This window comes from Equus caballus, chromosome 7, assembly GCF_041296265.1.
Source record: "Equus caballus isolate H_3958 breed thoroughbred chromosome 7, TB-T2T, whole genome shotgun sequence".
Classification (NCBI taxonomy): domain Eukaryota; kingdom Metazoa; phylum Chordata; class Mammalia; order Perissodactyla; family Equidae; genus Equus; species Equus caballus.
In genome coordinates, this window is record NC_091690.1 from 43203342 (window position 1) to 43220936 (window position 17595).

At 50.2% G+C, this 17595-nt stretch overlaps 1 protein-coding gene across 10 annotated transcripts in view; it reads left to right on the top strand.

The window, feature by feature from the left end:
- GLB1L2 (galactosidase beta 1 like 2) overlaps window positions 1-17595 on the top strand; it is a 46667-nt gene that overhangs the window by 23579 nt on the left and 5493 nt on the right. For 8 of the 10 annotated variants that reach the window (XM_023645182.2, XM_023645179.2, XM_070273964.1 and 5 more), the window contains 7 exons: window positions 2658-2750; window positions 5575-5656; window positions 11129-11199; window positions 14244-14328; window positions 15636-15773; window positions 16342-16422; window positions 16835-16941. In XM_023645182.2, the coding sequence (XP_023500950.1) occupies window positions 2658-2750; window positions 5575-5656; window positions 11129-11199; window positions 14244-14328; window positions 15636-15773; window positions 16342-16422; window positions 16835-16941 (657 nt within the window). The remainder of the gene's footprint in view (window positions 1-2657; window positions 2751-5574; window positions 5657-11128; window positions 11200-14243; window positions 14329-15635; window positions 15774-16341; window positions 16423-16834; window positions 16942-17595) is intronic. The other 2 variants (XM_070273960.1, XM_070273959.1) reach the window with 1 other exon arrangement.

Below are 17595 nucleotides of genomic sequence, written 5' to 3' on the forward strand. Positions count from 1 at the left end.
GAGTGAGTGTCTTGTGGACAGCATATGGTTGGATACTGTTTATTTGTCCATTCTGCAAATCTGCTTGTGGTTGGAGAGTTTAACACATTTACATTTGAAGTAATTACTGATAGGGAAGCATTTGCTTTTGCCATTTTGTTATTTGTTTTCCGTATGTCTTGCCATATTTTTCTCCCTCATCTCCTCCGTTACTGCCTTCCTTTGTATTTAGTTGATTTTCATAGTGACAAGCTCTGTTCCCTTTTCATCTCCTTTTGTGTATAGTCTATAGATGTTTTTGTTGTGGTTACCAGGGGGATTACATATACTGTCCAAAAGTTATGACATTCTATCTTTTTTTTTTTTTTTTAAAGATTTTACCTTTCTCCTTTTTCTCCCCAAAGCCCCCCAGTACACAGCTGCATATTCTTCGTTGTGGGTCCTTCTAGTCGTGGCATGTGGGACGCTGCCCCAGCGTGGCTCGATGAGCAGTGCCATGTCCGCGCCCAGGACCCGAACCAATGAAACACTGGGCCGCCTGCAGCGGAGCGCGCAAACTCAACCACTCAGCCACAGGGCCAGCCCCTATGACATTCTATCTTATATTGATACTAGCTTAACTTCGATCGCATATAAAATCTCTACTCCTTTATAGCTCCTTTCCCCCTTTATGTTATTGATGTCACAAATTACATCTTTAAATATTGTGTACCTATGAATATAGATTTATAATTATTTTATGCATTTGTCTTTTAAATCCTCTAAAAAATAGGAGGCAGAGTTATGAACTAATATTGTAATAACACTGGTTTTTACATATTTACTTTACCAGAGAACTTTCATATGCCTTTCATGTCAATGCGAGGGACTCCATCTAACATTTCTTGTAGGGCAAGTTTAGTGGTAAGGAACACCTTCTGCTTTTATTTGTGTGAGAATGTCTTAATTTCTTCCTTGTTTTTAAAGGACAGTTTTGCTGGATTTGGAATTCTCAATTGTTAGTTTTTCTCCTTCAGCAGTTTGTGTCATCTCACTGCCTCAGTTCTGCAAGGTTTCTGGGAAGACATCCACTGATAGTCTTTACTGGGGGTCTTTGCAAGTCACGTTTTCCTTTGGTTCCTTTCAAGAATCTCTTCGTCTTTGTCTTTTGACAGTTTGGTTATAGTGTGTTGTGGTGTGGGTCTCTGGGTTAAAGCTACTTGGAGTTCATTGAAGCTTCTTGGACTTGTATATCTGTGTTTCCTCAAATTTGAGAGGTTTTCTGCCATGATTTCTTCAAATAATCTCTCTGCTTTTTTCTTTCTTCTCCTTTGGGGTTCCCATAATGAGTTTGTCTACTTAGTGATGTTGCATAAGTCCCTCAGACTCTGTTCACTTTTCTTTATTCTTTTTTCTCCTTAGATTCAATAATTTAAAATGACTCTGTCCAAGTTCACCCATTCTTTCTTCTGCTTGTTTGAATCCGTGGTTGAACTGCTATGGTGAAATTTTCTATTTAGATGCTGTCGTTTTTAGCTCCAGAATTTCTGTTTAGTTCTGTTTTGTGGTTTCTGTCTCTATTGCTATGCTGATTTTGCTCATGTATCCTTTTCTTGAGGCTTTGTCCGTGTTTTTCTTTAGCTCTTTGAGCATATTTGTGACAGTTGTTTTAAAATCTTCGTCTAGTAAGTCTACTGAGTGCATTTCTTTATAGGCTGTGTCTGGCGACAGATTTTGTTGCTGTAAATGGGCCCTACTTCTCTATGTCTTACACGCCTTGTGCTCTTGTTGAAAATGGGGCATTTGACATAGTGGTCACCGCCCCCAGTCTTTGTGGGCTGGCAGGGAGCACCTTCACTGTGTAGCAGGCTCTGAGCCTTGAGATCGGCCCAAAGTGAAGGCTTAAGATCTTCTCAGATATTTTTGGGTATGTGTCCTGTCTGGTCTGTGTGTGTGCTTTTTTTTTTTTTCCTCCCAATTTCCCTCGACTGCTTTTACATGTTTTAATTTCCCAAAGAGTCTCATTCCACCTTTTTCTTGTGGCCTTAGATGTTCTATTATATTCCTCTGCCTGTAGTCCCTTGCCCTGAGGCACCCATGGGTCTGTAATCCCTCGGAAGTTTTCACATGCAGCTTCCAGGCTGAGGTCCAAACTATGCCAACATTTCCTGTCTGAGCTCTAATTCAAATGAGACACAAACTAGTTCACTGGGCAGCCCAAAGGTAGCCCAGAACATTTCAAACAAGTTCTGTTTTGCTCTTTCTGTCCTGAGGGAGGGAACTGGTAATTGGGGTGCTTCTTTCTGACTATGCCATGCTATGCCGGTGGGCAGAGCGTGACAGGAGAGTGAAAACACCATGAAATCTGCTACCATTTTGAATGTGTCTTTTTCTTGATTGGGTATTCACTTGTTTGCTCAAATGTTTGACTGTTTTCCAGACCTCCTGTAAAGTTACTTTAGTCATTAGGTGGTTTATTTGATGTTTCTGTAGGGGAACAGGGCCTGGAGCTTCCTACTGCACGTCATACTGATGTCATTCTCAATTATATACCAAACCTTTTGAGACTTTTGCTTTTAAATGGAATGTTTTGCTAGTAAAACATGGTGGTGTAAAACACTGGTGATAAGTGTGTTGAAATTAGATAATATAGTTCCCACTACAAACTCAGCTTCTGATTGCTTATCTCTTTTCCCCAGTACAAGCATGGAGGACCCATCATTGCTGTGCAGGTGGAGAATGAATATGGTTCCTATAACAAAGACCCCACCTACATGCCTTACATCAAGAAAGTAAGAATCAATTCAGTTCATTTCTTCGTATTGCTTCCTCTGGAATGTATTATGGGCTATGGTGTGACATGGGGGTCTAATACTTTTCTCATATTAATACCATGTCTCCCAGCACCATTTATTAATTAGTGAATCCTTTTTCCATACTTTCATTTCAACAGGGCTGTCACTTATTTACCCTATGTTGATGGAGTTTATTTGGGGATTGCAGTACACATGTGGTGTTGCAGGGGCTGAGGATAGAGGAATTGACTGAATTGAGTGGTGATTAGAGAAGTCTTCCTGGAGAGGCTGCTCTCATTCCAGCATCTAAAGTAGCGGTTCCCAGCTTTGGCTGCACGTTGGCTTCATCTGGGGAATTTTTAAAAATCCCTATGCCAAGATCATATACCATACCAGTTAAATAAGAATCTCTGGGGTGATACTTTGACATCTGATTCCAATGTGTGGGTGAGGTTGAGAACCACTGATTTAATATTTGGCAAATGAGGGATGGGCAGGGCTTGAACAGGCTAATACTCAGATCTGGTTTCTTAGTAGCTGAGACTTTGAACAAATGCCTTAATTTTTCTAAAGCTCCATTTTCTCTTCTCTGGAGTGGGACTAAAGAGAATATTTGCCTCTCTGAATTGTGTGTCTATGTGAGGTCCCATAATAGGCTCAGTGCTGTTCTAGACATATAATAAGTCAATAAATGAGACCATGACAGAATCATTGGCATTGGTTTTGGAGTACTTAGAAGAGTTGGCCATGGTGTGAGCTGAGGAAATGTTAAGTGGCCTCAGTGAATTTATTTAATTAAAGCCGCTTCAGCTTTGGCCCTCGATGTCCTAGGCAGCATCCCATCTGCTGTCACAGGCAGATTCATTTTCCATCTGGAAGTTACTTCAGTCTCTACAGAGGGGTAGACCGAGGCTCAAGCGCTTCAGCCTCTAGGTTCTTATCTGCTCGTCCCCCTTCTCCTGCGGTGCAGAACGCCCCTGCGCAGGGAGCAGGGCTCTCTCTAGGAAGTGTGGCATTCCTGAAGCTGAAAGGGGAGAGTTCAGTCCTGACAGTCGAGTCCAGCCACAGCCTGGGCTACGTCACCCCTGCAGCTTCCTCTTTGTCTCTGAATCAGCTCGAAAGGTCTCAGCCAGGGCATGGGGCAGGGCAGCTTCTCCGGCTCCACCTCGGCCTCTCAGTCTGTCTCTTGAGTGCTGGAGCTTCTCCAGCAAGTGCTGACTGAATTACTGAGCTGCAGAGGAGGAGCGCTCCCCTGATGGGAGGAGAGGAGAGTGTAGCCCCTTCTGTGACCGGTCCTGCTCAGTCACACCTCCCTGGCATCTGGGAAAGGTATCTGTGTGTGACACATGTGGACACTGAGAAGCCCCAGTGCCCAGCGTCTGTCACACTGAAGCTCTTGGGAGCATCCCCCTGAGCTGCCATGCAGCTGTTCCTGGGCTGTTGTGGACATGTGGACACCGTCAGCATAGGACGACACTGGGCCAGTCACCTCATCTTTCTGAGCCTTAGTTTCATCATGTGCATGATGGAGACAAGAATGCCTTTCTCTGAGTTGACTGTGGGAATGTGGAGGGATAACAGGCACCAGGCCCTTGGCTGGTCACTGGTGCTCATCCCTTACAGTGTGCAGTCAGTAAATGAACGCCTGTGCAAAGTCCAGTGAGACTAGTACAGCTGTAAAAGTTGGCCATTGTCCCTGTTTGCACCCTCCCAGCCCACGTGAGGCTTTCCACATAGGGCAGGAACCTAAGCAGTGTTTGTTAGATGCCAGTGAGTGACTGGTTGGAGAGCTGTGAGGTGGTGGACCTCACCTTGCCTGACAGATTAAACTACAGCTTCTGGTGTCCCTGAGAATTGGACCCTGTTCTTTCCTCACCAGCATCCAGGGGCAGACGGGAGCTTTGTTCCCCCACTGGATCACCTCTCTGCCTCCCCTATTTCCAAAAGAATCTAGTTGAAATAAGCAGTCTTGTCATAATATACGTAGGGAAAATGATAGGAAAGTACCCCTTGCTGGGGCTTTTGATCCAAAAGAGCCCACAGCCCCAGAGCAGAGCCTTTGAATGGTGACAGACTGGGCTCAGGTCCATCTGCCATCAGCTCTGATTCCCACAGCACTTCTGCAAGCCTCTCTGAGGCTCTTCATGTGTACACTTAGGATGCTGCCTGTGAAGACTGAATAGGGTGGTCTGTGCGCAGTGGCACGGCAGTCCTGCCCATAGCTATGCGCCGTTGTCCTGAATGGTGAGGCGCATTACCCCCACACAGCGTGTTCCTTGCATGTCTTCATCGTCAGATTCTCTGCCTTCACGGGGCACTTCCTGTTCTACTGGGCCTGCGCCGGCACCATGGGCATGTGACTGTGGTGTGGCTGTTGACCAGAGCCTAGCCTGGTGTGGGGAAGGGAGGGGCTGCTTGTTTCTGGTGCGGGTGAAGGGGGAGCTGCCCTGGAGGCCTGACCCACTCCCGGAGCCCTCCTGTCAGTGGCTCGGTGACAGCATGGCCCCTGGCCTTCTGAGCTGGCCTCTGAGCAGACCCCTCTAGGAGCAGCACACTAGCCAGACCCAGCATCTTGCCAGATTGGCAGTAGCTAAGGGCTGCCAGAGCCTGACGGCCTTGCCCCTGCCGCTGTAATTCAGGCTGATTGGAGCTTTGTCGAACATGGCGGGCACAGACAAGGTGGTTTTCTCTCCATTCTCTGCAGAGAAAGAAATGCTTTATTTTGAATCTCTCCCCTTTCTCTTCTGGCTGCTGCAGTCCCAGTGTGGGGCCAGCAGAAGCTGTGAGGAGTGGCAGACTTTGAACTCTTTTATCCCCACAGGCTTTGGAGGACCGAGGTATTGAGGAACTGCTCTTGACTTCGGACAACAAGGACGGCCTGAGCAGTGGAGCTGTTGATGGAGGTGCCTTCATGGGGCCACGCAGGGCCAGGGGGTAGTTCCCTGGCCTGGCTGTATACACTCCTCCAGACAGCCTGAGCCACGAGTGGAGTTTCTCTGAGGCCTGCTCGTCTGTTTGCATGGCACTGGCCCCAAAGCTCTGGGCCTCAGAGGGCTGGACAGTCCGTGACAGAGACGGACTTGCCACAGCCAACTCTGTAGCTGGTCTCCCATTTCTGTCGAGCGCTCTGGATACTAACAGTGCTCCGCAGACTGCAAGACGTGGGGAACGGCAAGTTGGGCCCCTGAGAAGGTCTCTGAATGTTACAAAGAGGGCTGAGCAGATGAAGCATGGAGCATACTGTGAGGATGGCTTTCCCAAATCCTGCCAGAATTGTAGAGATGACTGACCACTTGCCAGCGTCAGTGTGGCCCCCACAGTGAAGGACAGTTGGCTGGGCAGAGAGTGCACAGTCAATAACCATGGCAGTGCTCCATGCACCAGCATCCGTGCCCCTTACTCTGCCTCTCTTCCCGTTAGTGTAGACGCACTTGCCCCGCTCCTGATCTGCCCGGCCGCTCCACACTGCACTAAGCCCCTTCTTCTCTCAGCTGCTGCAGGGCAGCGAGCCCCTACTGCCCCTCACTGTCCAACCTTCTTTCTATTGGACCGTTCCTATCTGGGTAAAAACTTGTTGCTAGTTCTCCCTTCTAAAAAAGATCTGCTGATTCATTTTCCTGTGCAGAGGCTGTTCTCTTTCTCTGCTCCCCTTTCAGCACGTCTCCCCTGTCCATGCTCATGGCCCCTGTTCCTCCGTCTCCGTCTCTGTCAAAGCACAGTGCTGCGCCACCACCCTCGCCATCCCACTGGCGGTGCACTGTTCCCGGTTGCTAGTGACCCCACAGTATCAAATTGTTAGTCCTCGTCGCCTCTGATTAGATTTTAGTTTTCAGCAGCTATCAATCTCTTTTTCTTGAAAATTTCCTCACCTGGTGTAAGGGACACAATTTCCTGGCTTTTTCTTGCCCTCATGGGCAGTTCCTTCTCGGTGTCTCCTGCTGGTCGCTTCTCTCTCCCTGAGCTCTGATGCTCACAGTCCTTGTGGCTCACTCCTTGGAATGAGTGCTGCTCTTCTCTCGGTACGCTTACTGCCCTCGTGGTGTCATCCAGATGGCTTTAAATGCCATCTCTGTGCTGATGAGTCTGAGGCATGCATCTCCATCAGGGACCCTTCCTGAACTCCTGCCTTCCATGTGCCTCTCCTCCTGAGCACGGCCCTGGGAAGGCCACCAGTCTCAGTGGAACCAGTGGGAACTGAACTTGTCTCATTCCCTCCCAGAACCTGCCCCACTTTCAGTCTTCTTTTCTCAGTAAATTGTAACCTCATTGCCCACTAATTCTGCAGGCCCTAACCCTTGTAGTCACTCTAGACTCAACTCCTCTCTCTCTGTATGCCTGACACATGGCCATCAGCAAATCCTTTTTACCTTTAGCTTTATCTTCAAAGTTTATCTGGTATCCAAATAAGTTTTACCACCTCAGCTATTACCATCATTTTTCATTTGCAATATTGCAACAGCATTGGAACTGACCTCCCTTTTGTTCGCTATTCCCTCCCCAAGAACTCCTCTGTGTGCCTTGAAAGTATCACTCAGATCATCTCGCGCTGGCCTGAACTCCAGGCATACCTGACCTACTCAGAGTGAAGTGCACATTCTGAGAATGGCTGCCAAGGGCCTCCCCAGCGGCCTCTGTGCCCTAGCTGGCTGCCTCCTGCTCTCCTCTGGCCCACTCTGCTCCACCCCCCTGGCCTCCTTGTTGTTGCTAGAACGTACTCCACGCCCCCAGCCTTCTTCCAGAGAGCTGTGGAGTTGTCCCTCCAACTCCCCTCCGAGGTCGCCTAGAGGTGAGGCTTCCTCTGAAAATTGCAGCTTCTTCCGGAGCTCACCCAGCCCTTCTGCCTTGCTTTGTTTTTGCCTTCCAACCTTCCAGAGTTTCTTTGTTTTATTTACCTGTTTCAGGCAGCAGTAGGCTCTGCCAGGCCTGGCTTCTGTCTGTCTGGTTTGGCTGTGCTCCCGTGCCTGGACACGGTGTGCGCACCGCAAGGATGACCCGTCCTGAAGGGTCTTCCTGCCAGCTGCCTTCCTGGGCTCCCACGCCGTGCCTCTGCTACGTGGGCACGCCGCTCTGTATTGTCCCTCCTGCTTTCCCTCCCCTAGCCCGAATGGCTGGAAGATAGCAGCTTTCCTCCCTGAAGCCCTAGGCCAGCGCCTGGTGTGCGGCTGCCACTCAGAATGACTGCTGGATGAGTGGGCGGCAGCGGCTCTGGTCCCCAGGCAGAGCGAGTTCCTCAAGGAGCCAGATCCCAGCTCCCGAGGAGGACCGGCAGTGATTCCGTGCGTCCACGCGGTGGCACTGTGTCCCTGCGGCTGCCCCGGGGGCGCACCTGTGCGGGGTGGGGCCTGGGCGGCTGTGGCCCTGCTGGAAGGAAGACCCTTTTATAGCGCCAGCAACCAACGTTGGGGAGGAAAGCGTGGCGGTGGGTCGGAGTCTCCAAGGCCCCTGCTGATCTCCATGCCCCCTCCACTGCAGCGCCCCCTCTGAGAGCTGCCTGCTGCCCAGGCTGCCTGGAATGATTTCTCTCAGTTAATTAAAAGTGTAATTGAAGGAACGCATTTACAGGATCTAAAAGTAAAATAATGGAAATGCTTGTAAATACGGTGTGGCCTGCCTCCTCCTCCCTCTCGCCAGAAATGATCATTTGAACCCTTTAACTTTTTCTTCTGGTGTTTTTCTCGTAGTTCTTAAGAATGGGCATATAGAACTCTATACTTATTGATTTAAAATTCCACTTACTGCTGTCTTGTTGCATTGAGGGTTTAGTCCTCTCTCGCCACCCTGGGCCCGCGGCTTCCCCTCCTGCCCTTCTGCTAGCCATGTGTAGTCAGTGGCCGTGCCATCGCAGGTCACCACCTTCATGCAGGCCCCACGCTGCGTCTGACGTTCTGGACGACGTTTGCAGATTGACTCACTTTCAGGATGCTTAGTTTTCTCTTTCAATGTACTTACCTCATTTGTTTGTCATTTCTTGTAAGTTCTTCGTTCTCTCCCTTTGGTAAATGTAAACAAATCCTTTACCAAAGACCTTCCAAACTCCTATCATGGGTGTTTTCCAGACGCCTGTACCTGTCGGGTTCTAGGTTGAGTCTGGTCGCTGTCTGGGACCGCATTGTCTCTGACCCCACGGCAGCCTGCTGCATAGCGCTACCCAGACTGACCCGTGTCTGCTGTGGAATCTGTTTCCTGGAACTTTGACAGCATTGCTCTCTTATTTCCTAGGATCTGCTCTTGCTGCCGAAGTACGGTTCCATTCTGGTGCCTGATCCTTTTAAATGCCCTGTTTTCTTTTCTCTCCTGTTTCTAGGAAATTTTAGAGTTTTCCTTTTATCCTTGGTATTCTGGTATTTGACAATGATGTACTTTGGTGTCCCTTTCTTGGCACTTTTTTGGATCACTTGAACTGAAACAGGGTCATCAGTGGTGGGACACTCATCATGCATTTCTTTGATATGCTTTCCCTCTTCTCTCTGATCTTCTGGTCATTCCTGTTTCTCATGGATTGGACTCTGATACTGATTCTCTAAGTCGCTTATCTTTTTGATTTTTTCTCTTTATGCCCTTGAGTTCTACTTTCTGAGCAACTTCTTCAGCTTTTGTCTTCCGATCCTTCTGTTACCTCTTGGATCATGTTTTCCTTGAATAATTTCTTTTCTCATAGGATGCTTTTTTAATGGATAATATGGTTCTTATCTCTCTCTGAGGATATTTTACTATTTTTTTTTAACTTTTGCCTGTTCTGCTCATCCTTCCACCTGAGGGGCCTTTCTCAGTTGGTGGCTCTTGCATGGGCAGTTAAGGAAGAGGCACTCTGTGGCCCCTTGGGGACCCCGGGTGGAGGAGAGGCTGTTGGCAGGTGTGCTCCTTTGCAGGGTGGGTGGGCCCTATTGGGCTCTTTCAGTGAGGGAAGCCCGACTGTCAGTGCTGGAGTCCAGAGACGGCTCCTTTGGTCTATGGCTGCAGATGTTTGGGGCGCAGGCTGGGGGTGGGCAGGAGCCCCCTTGGTCAGATTGCCCTCTTTCCCCGCTTCACGTCTCAGCCACACTCTGCTGTGCCCCGTCCCTCCAAGCCTGGAGCCGCTGGGGCTCAGCTTTCCTGGAGAGTGTGGTCCCCTGAGGGGACAGCACCGCTGGGGAAGTGGCTTGAGGGGTGCACGAGGCAGGGGACAGGCGTTCCCCCTGCACGGTGCCTCGGACATGAGGGAGGCCTTGGGTTGCAGGTGGGCAGCCAGTCATAACTTCTTCCTTTCTCTCAGGCTGTTCCCTGCCCTTTTTCAGTCGCTTAAGGCTTTCTTGAAATCTCTTCACTGTTATGCCTCCTCTCTAGTTCTTGTTCCTTATGGCCTTCCACTTTTTCACGCCTTGTTTTTATTTGAGTGGAGTGTCAGGAAGCTAGGAGTAGATGCTGTTCAGTTAGCCATGCTAATCCTGTTGACCTCTGAGATTTCTGCCTGGTCAGTTTCTGACAGGCCTCCTGTCTTCAAGGGATTTCTGCTTTAGTTGAGGGGGGTCTGGATGTAGGGTTCCCCAGTGGGTTGCTGGAGGACAATGACATCACAGAACAAGGGTGGGTATGAGATGGGCCAGGGGCTGCAGTCCTGCTCTGCTGCTCACCAGCAATGTGGTGACCGTGAGGCTTGTTATTTAACCTCCTGGAGCCTCAGCTCTTGTCTGTTTTTAATCACTGGTGATCAGGGGCTTATGTCTGACAGGAGAGCATCAGGGTGGTCAGCTTGCCAGGCCGGCTCAGTCTCTGTCAGGCCTTCCCAGTCTGCTGGAACCCAGGCAGAGGCCGCTGAGTGTGAGCCCACTGCCCAGGCAGACAGGAGGCAGGCAAGGAGCTCCAGAACCAACTGCTGCAGTGGGCTGGCCAGGGGATCCACAGCCATAGGCAAATGTAGCACATCTTTCTCGGCATCCTTTCACTAATGGAAAGCCACTTAAAATATAATTTTAAATTAAAAAATGAACACCATGGGGTAGAAGAGAAAATTAGCCTCGTCAAAGAAATGAAAGTGGAGTCTTCATTTAGGTTGTTACCCCGTACTAGGTGCTTGAGGTGCAAGGAGAGCTCCGACTCTGGGCTCCTGCAGAAGAACAAGTGACAGAACCCACACTCTGGCTGTAAACCCATGTGAATCCAGAACAGATGCCTCGTGAGGGCCTCCCTGTGCACTCTGTGCCGAGGGTGGGATTTCCAAGATGAGCAAGATAAATCTCCTGACATCAGAGAAACCAAACTCTAATTGGAGGTGGGAAACAATGTCAAGCTTAGTTAATTTATTATGCTGGTGAACTGCGAAAGGTCTGGGGTAGTTCAGGAAATCTTCCTGGCTTTATGAGAATGTTCTGTTTCTTTTTTCTTCTTTCCATCCACAGTGCTGGCCACCATCAACTTACAGTCACAACACGACCTGCAGTTATTAAGCACCTTTCTCTTCACTGTCCAGGTGAGTCTGGCCCGGGCCCTGCTCCGTGTGAGTGTAGGAATCCTAGAGGGGAGTGGAGCCTCTGTGTCAGAAGCCTCTGGCGCTCTGGACACCTGCACTGTGCTCGGGGTGCCCCAGATGGGAGAGAAGCGCTGCAGAACCCAGCTCCTGCTGCCCCATTTTGCTGCGCCCGTGGCTGGGGAAGCCGTGTGGACATGCTCTGAGTTGTTGCTGTGTGAGGTGATGCATGAATATGGTTTCCTGCCTCTTGAGAAAGGGCCCTTTTCAAAGCTCTAGGCATGATGCCATCACAGAGGCCTCTTGACTAGAATTCTGTGACTCACGTAGCCCCAGACATGCTCATTTGGGCCCTAGGGATCAAGGGGAGAAACACTGCTGTGCCCTGTGCAGTATATGTCTAACCTTAACCTGTGAGGCCCCTGTGGGCCTAGAAAGATGATTGTCGTCAGTAGGACAGGCAGGCTGACCCATTCCAGGTCAGAGGGCGAGAGGAGTTTCTGGCTGTACCTCAACATCTATCAGGGTGATGGGAATTTACAGTTAAATCCTGTTCTGATCGATTTCTTGTCTCTCAAGTTCATGTGTCTCCCCTAAGGAGAGAGATATGGTCTGACCAAGGCAGCTGCAGCCCATTTGCAGAACTGAGAGACCCGTCTCTCACCCTGTCTTACTGAAGGGTGGGAATGCCCCAATCTGCCAGCATGGGCTGATGGTCATGTTGATCCCTGGTCTAGAGCGAGCTGTTGGAGCGTTCGTGTCACAGGTGGACAGATGCCTGTGGAGGTGCTGGGGTTGTTCTCCATCCCAGCTGTTCATTTGTTAGAGCAGAGGCAGTGTCCTAAGGCACATCCATATGAAGCCATCACAGCAGTGTGGAGCCACGAAGGATGAGGGCCACCTGTGTGTATGGCGTGGCTACTACTGAAGTTTAGAGGCACAAGCAGAACGGGCAGGGAGGTGCGCAGGAGGAGGTGGGACCAGGCGGACCTCACCCCACGCAGACTTTGTGGGGCAGATCTGGAGAGAGACAGCAGGTACAGGTGGGCCCAGATCCAGTCCCTTTCTCCTTTCCTTGCCTCCTCCCGTATTTACTGAGTGCCTGCTCTATGCGTGGGGTGGGGCTGGGCCCTGTTCCTCTGCAGTGACTAAGATGACAGGGTCTCTGCCCTCCCGTGGTTTGTTGCCTCCTTGGGGAGAGACGTGTTAACAAAACAGTTGCCCAGTAACTGATGGGATTGTACAGAGTGCTGCCTAGGAGAAGCACAGGATGCAGTGGCTGCCCTCCGCCCACTGGGGCTGGCCGCCCTGTGCTTCTCTCTCCTCTTCTGTGAGTGGGGGTGCCGATCGTAGCTAGTCAGAGGTTGTTTGAGGATTGAATGAGGTGATACTTGGAAGGCACCCAGCACAACAGTGCTTCACGTTGGCTCCTTCAGGGTCCTCCTTGGAGAAATGGCCACACCCGTGTGCACCAGGCCAGGTCATCCTTTGATCGAGTGGCACTGCTAAAGGCCTTTCTGTTCACAGCTCAGCGATGTTTGCTTTCCCCAAGGAAGGGGAGTTGAGTGCTTCTTTGTTTTGATCAAAGTTGCCTTTGAATGGGGACAACACAGGCCCAGCTCTCCTCCACTTTGGTGTGGCCAACAGCACCTCGCTGGTCCTCCCATCCATGTCAGTGATGGAGAGAACCCACGCGAATGTTTCCTGAGCACTTCCTAAGGACCAGGCCCTGGGTGCCAAGGGCTTTATGTGCATCGTGTCCTTTAGTTCTCCCAGTGACCATGTGTGCTCACTGCTGTTACTACCGTTTTACAGTCAAAGAGACATTTGTAGAAGGGATAAACACCCAGTAAGAGCATGTTAGGGAGGACAGCGGAGCCCCAGCTCCTCACTGTGTGGTGCAGTGACCTGGGCCAGTGGTGGACAACTCCCTGCGTTGGCCCTGGCACCCTCCAGTCATGACAGAGAGCCCCTCATGGCACTGCAGAATACTGACATGTGGCACTTAAGATTGATTCCTCCCTTTTTAGTGACTTAGATGTGGTCCTATATCCCCTTCTTTGGAGGTGGACAGCTGTAAAGAAAACCAAGCCACATATCTTGCTAAGAATTATTGTGACTCCTTTGGCCTTCCTCTGCTGTGGCTGGTCCCTTCCACTCAGTGGACTGTGAATCTTCACCCTGGGTCGGACTTTATTGCCCTGTGGGCACTTGCCTTCGAAATGTGAAGCCGTCACTGACAGAGACGGCCTGTGCGGAATGAAGAAGGCTCTCTGTGCGGAGCTTGAAATGCAGCCTCTCAGTCCTTCCACCTCCCCCAGGTGCTACGGTGCTTCCACACACAGGGCAGAGTAGAGCCTGGTCCCTGGAGTGATTTCTGCATCCTTGGGACAATCCTGTGCAAAGTCAGTGTTCTGAGGCAATAGTAAAGTCTTACTGAATGTCCCAGCCAAAGTATGAAGCCAGACATTGTGGCTGCAGAGCCTGCACTGTGAAGGGCTGGGCTGTGATGCCCTCACTTCTTGGCTCTTAAAGAGAGGCCCACTCAGCAGCTCTCTGACTCTTCCTTCTAAAGGAAGCAGCACCTGAGGGGCCTGTGTCCACGGTGTACCTCTCAGAAGTGGAGTTATCCTGACAGAACATTCTCCTTCCCTGGAAATTGATAGGGTTGGCTTGATTCAGAACAAACCCCATGTAGGAAGAGACTCTGAAAGCAGGTGCTGAGTTCTCACGAAGACTGACTTTGAACACAGCCCTGTGTTTTCGTGCTAGCGCTGTATGCAATGTTGAGCCACGTCAAGGCAGCAGGGCCACTGCAGCCACCTTGGTGGCCTGTTCCACCCCGTCCTGCAGGGTGGAGGCCGTACATGGAGGAGAAGCCGGTGCAGGTGTACTTGGTGCATGTCTGTGCTCTGCTTCCCATGGCCTCTAAGGCAAGGGGCTTGCAGCCGGGGAGGAGTTGGGGGACAGAGGTGCTGGCATCCCCTCCAGGAAGAGCTTTCCTCTGTCTCTCTTGACCAGCTAACTTCTCATTTTGTGGTGCCCAGGGGGCTCGGCCCAAGATGGTGATGGAGTACTGGACGGGGTGGTTTGACTCGTGGGGAGGCACACACAACATCCTGGATTCCTCTGGTGAGTGTTTTACAGTACCTGCCTCCAGCATGTGTGTTGACTGAAGAGGTAGGAAGAAGTTCCAAATACCCTGCTAACTGATGTAGACTAGCTGGTGGGTGCAAGCCTCCTGGGATTGTTTGCATGTAATAGCTCATATTTTCCAGAGCCATTTGTCTTGACATTTGAAGTGAACAGTAGGACTTTTGACATTGCTTTATTATGTTTTCGTAATTAGATAAGTAATGTGTGCCTATTGCAAACATCCAGCAAATACAGAAAATATATAAAGAAGAGATAAAAACCCCAGAGCCCAGGGAAGACCTGGGGTGTGCAGTGTAGGCCGCTCTCTGTCTGCAGCCCCACGTGCACATGGAGAGATGTGGACAAATGCAGGCACATCTGCTCCTCGTCACCTGCTTGTGCCAGTGAATGACATAAAAGACAGCTTTCTATACTGTTAGATATAGATTCCATCACTGTTTTTAAGAATGGAAAGAACTCCATGTATTGGTGACGAAAGCACAATTCATTTACCCACTCTCTTACTGATGAACACTTAGGTTGTTTTCAGTGGTTCTTTTTAACTGAACGCCATGTCAGTGAGCATTCTTGAACATCCAGTTTTGCATACCTGGCATATTATTCCCGTATAAGTTCCTAGCAATAGAAGTACACATTAATGCAATTTTGATATATATTTACTAAACTGCCCTCCAGAATGATTGTAGCAATTTTCACTCACCATTATTCAATGAGAATACATTATTCAATGAGATTCATCAACAATGAGTATTAAGATAATTCTTAATATTTGCTAATCTGATAGGTCATTGTTTAGTTCACATTTCTTTGACCAATACTGAGGTTTTTAAGAAAACATATACATGGATATATTAATTAACCATTTATAGTTCTCCTTTGATACTGTCTTCTTGTGTCATTGGTTCTGATAAAGCAGGGTTGAGGAGGTGGTCAGAACTGCATCTGTAATTCTGAGCGCTGTCTTTCTGTGTCTTACAAAGCGAGAGTAAAGTGGAGAGGTGTGCCAGATGGAGGCAAAGGCTGCTCTGCACAGCGGGTTGTCCGCGTTGTAGTTGATGGAGACCTTACTGACTGAGAAACAGCTGGCAGGCCGAAGCTCAGGGCCGCGGTTCTGGCCCGTCTCTGTTGCTCCTCCTCTGCTCTTCTGTGATGGGGGTTTAGTGGAAGCTGAAGGGCAGAGCGATGCAGTTGGATCTGAGGAGGGGCTGGGAAAGAGGAGACTTACAACTTGTCTCAAACTCGAGGTCACTCTGCATGTTCCCCCTTCTCCCCTTCTCCTGTAGAGGTTTTAAAAACCGTGTCTGCCATCATTGACGCTGGCTCCTCCATCAACCTCTACATGTTCCACGGAGGCACCAACTTTGGCTTCATAAATGGAGCCATGCATTATTATGACTATAAGTCTCATGTCACCAGCTATGGCAAGTATTCCCCATACCTCCCCTCCCCAGAACACCCCAGCATTTGTGTGTCTGGGACGATTTATGGAGAGTCCTTTAGGGACACCTTCTGAGCCTTTAATGCATTTGGCTGTAGAGTGCCTGGGGAAGGGGGAGGTTTGTGTGGATCATCAGTTTTCAACTTCCAGAGCAGGGGGGATGGCAGCCCATGGATGTGCCCGTGAGCCTTTTGGAATTGAGCTGGAGGGAGTGGGAGAGGTGCGGCGGGCAGGTCCTCACATGAGGGCAGCTGCTTCTGCCCACTCAGGCCCTTCCCGTGGCGTGACCCCCGCCCTCCCCTTGACAGTCCTGGAAGGCAGGAAAGATGCCTGGAAATTTAGGGTCATGCTGTGGTCACAGGCAGTTTGGGTGGCACTTTGTACTGGTTGGTATTTGTAGTATTTTGACTGCTGGCTCATACCGAAAGTGTTTGCCTCCCAAATCGCTGGGATAAAGATCCTGCTGCCCGCCCCCAGCTTCTCCCTTTTTGCTGCCACAGACACTGTCCTGGGACATGGGTGACCAGTGACAGCACCCTGGTGTCTTGCAGACTATGACGCGGTGCTGACAGAGGCGGGAGATTACACAGCCAAGTACCTCCAGCTCCGGGATTTCTTCGGCTCCATCTCAGGTACCTGGCCAGCAACAGGCTCCAGCACCACCATGGGCCCTTGCTTTTGCTCTGAAACTCCTGAAGAGTTCTTTCCTGACCACCCCACCTCAACCCCAATTGATCTGTGTGCAAGAATGTCCTGGACAAGGACAGGCGAGTTGAGAGATTAACTGTTTTCATCCTAGTTTGTGTCTTGCTAGCTTTGCCTTTTCATGGGTGCTAAGATTCCTGAGGATATGACAACGCCCTCATCCCCCATGGCATTGCCTTGCTAGCAGGGTCTGGGCCTGTCTGGGAATGGGCCTGTTTTCCTCTTGGCTCTAGGATAGAGGAGGATGTTGGGCCCTGGCTGGGAGCCATGGGTTGCAGAGGCTGGAGGGGCAGTGACTGGGGTCCTTTGGGATGGCCCTGTTGTCTGTCTATGTTGCAGGTACCCCTCTGCCTCCCCCACCTGACCCTCTTCCCAAGACTGCATACGAGTCCGTGACGCCAGCTTTCTACCTGTCACTGTGGGATGCCCTGAAGTACATGGAGGCGGTGAGTGCTGTGGGTAGGGTGGCGGGGCCAGGAACCCCTCCAGACAGCTGTCATGGAGGAAGAGAAAACCAACTCTTGATAGCTTTGAGGTCCACGCTCCAGCTTTAGAACTTGGAGTAAAGAGAATGAACCCAAGGTAGACTATGAAGTGGGAAGGAACTCTTTAGACCTTGAAGAAAAACTGGATCACACAGTAGGGATTCCCTTTCTCCAGCCTCAGTGGGCAGAGAGGATGATGAGGGGGCAGGAGAGTGGGCTTCACCCTCCTCTGAGAAGAGGGTGTACCTCCTGTAGCTGACTCAGAGGGGTGCTGTGATGCAAAAATGAGGGTGGCTTAAAAAGCTGAAAGTCCACGAGATGGCAGGTCTTCATTCTGTTGTTATTGCATATCCCTCTTCTCATCCCCCTAATCCTGTGACCTGGAGAGCCAGAGTTAGTGTGAGAAAGAGTCAAAATCAGGATTTTGGAGCTGAGAGCGCCAATCAGCTGGACTGGCTCCACATGTTTGTGAAATGAGACATCAAAATAGAAAAAATCTTAGAGGCCCCTGCCCCACCCCTGCCCCACAGTGTGCTAATTCCCAGGTGGGGATCTGTCTGCTGCCCCACACTCCCCAAGAAGGCTCAAGATGAGGTTGCTGCCTTTGTTCTCCTC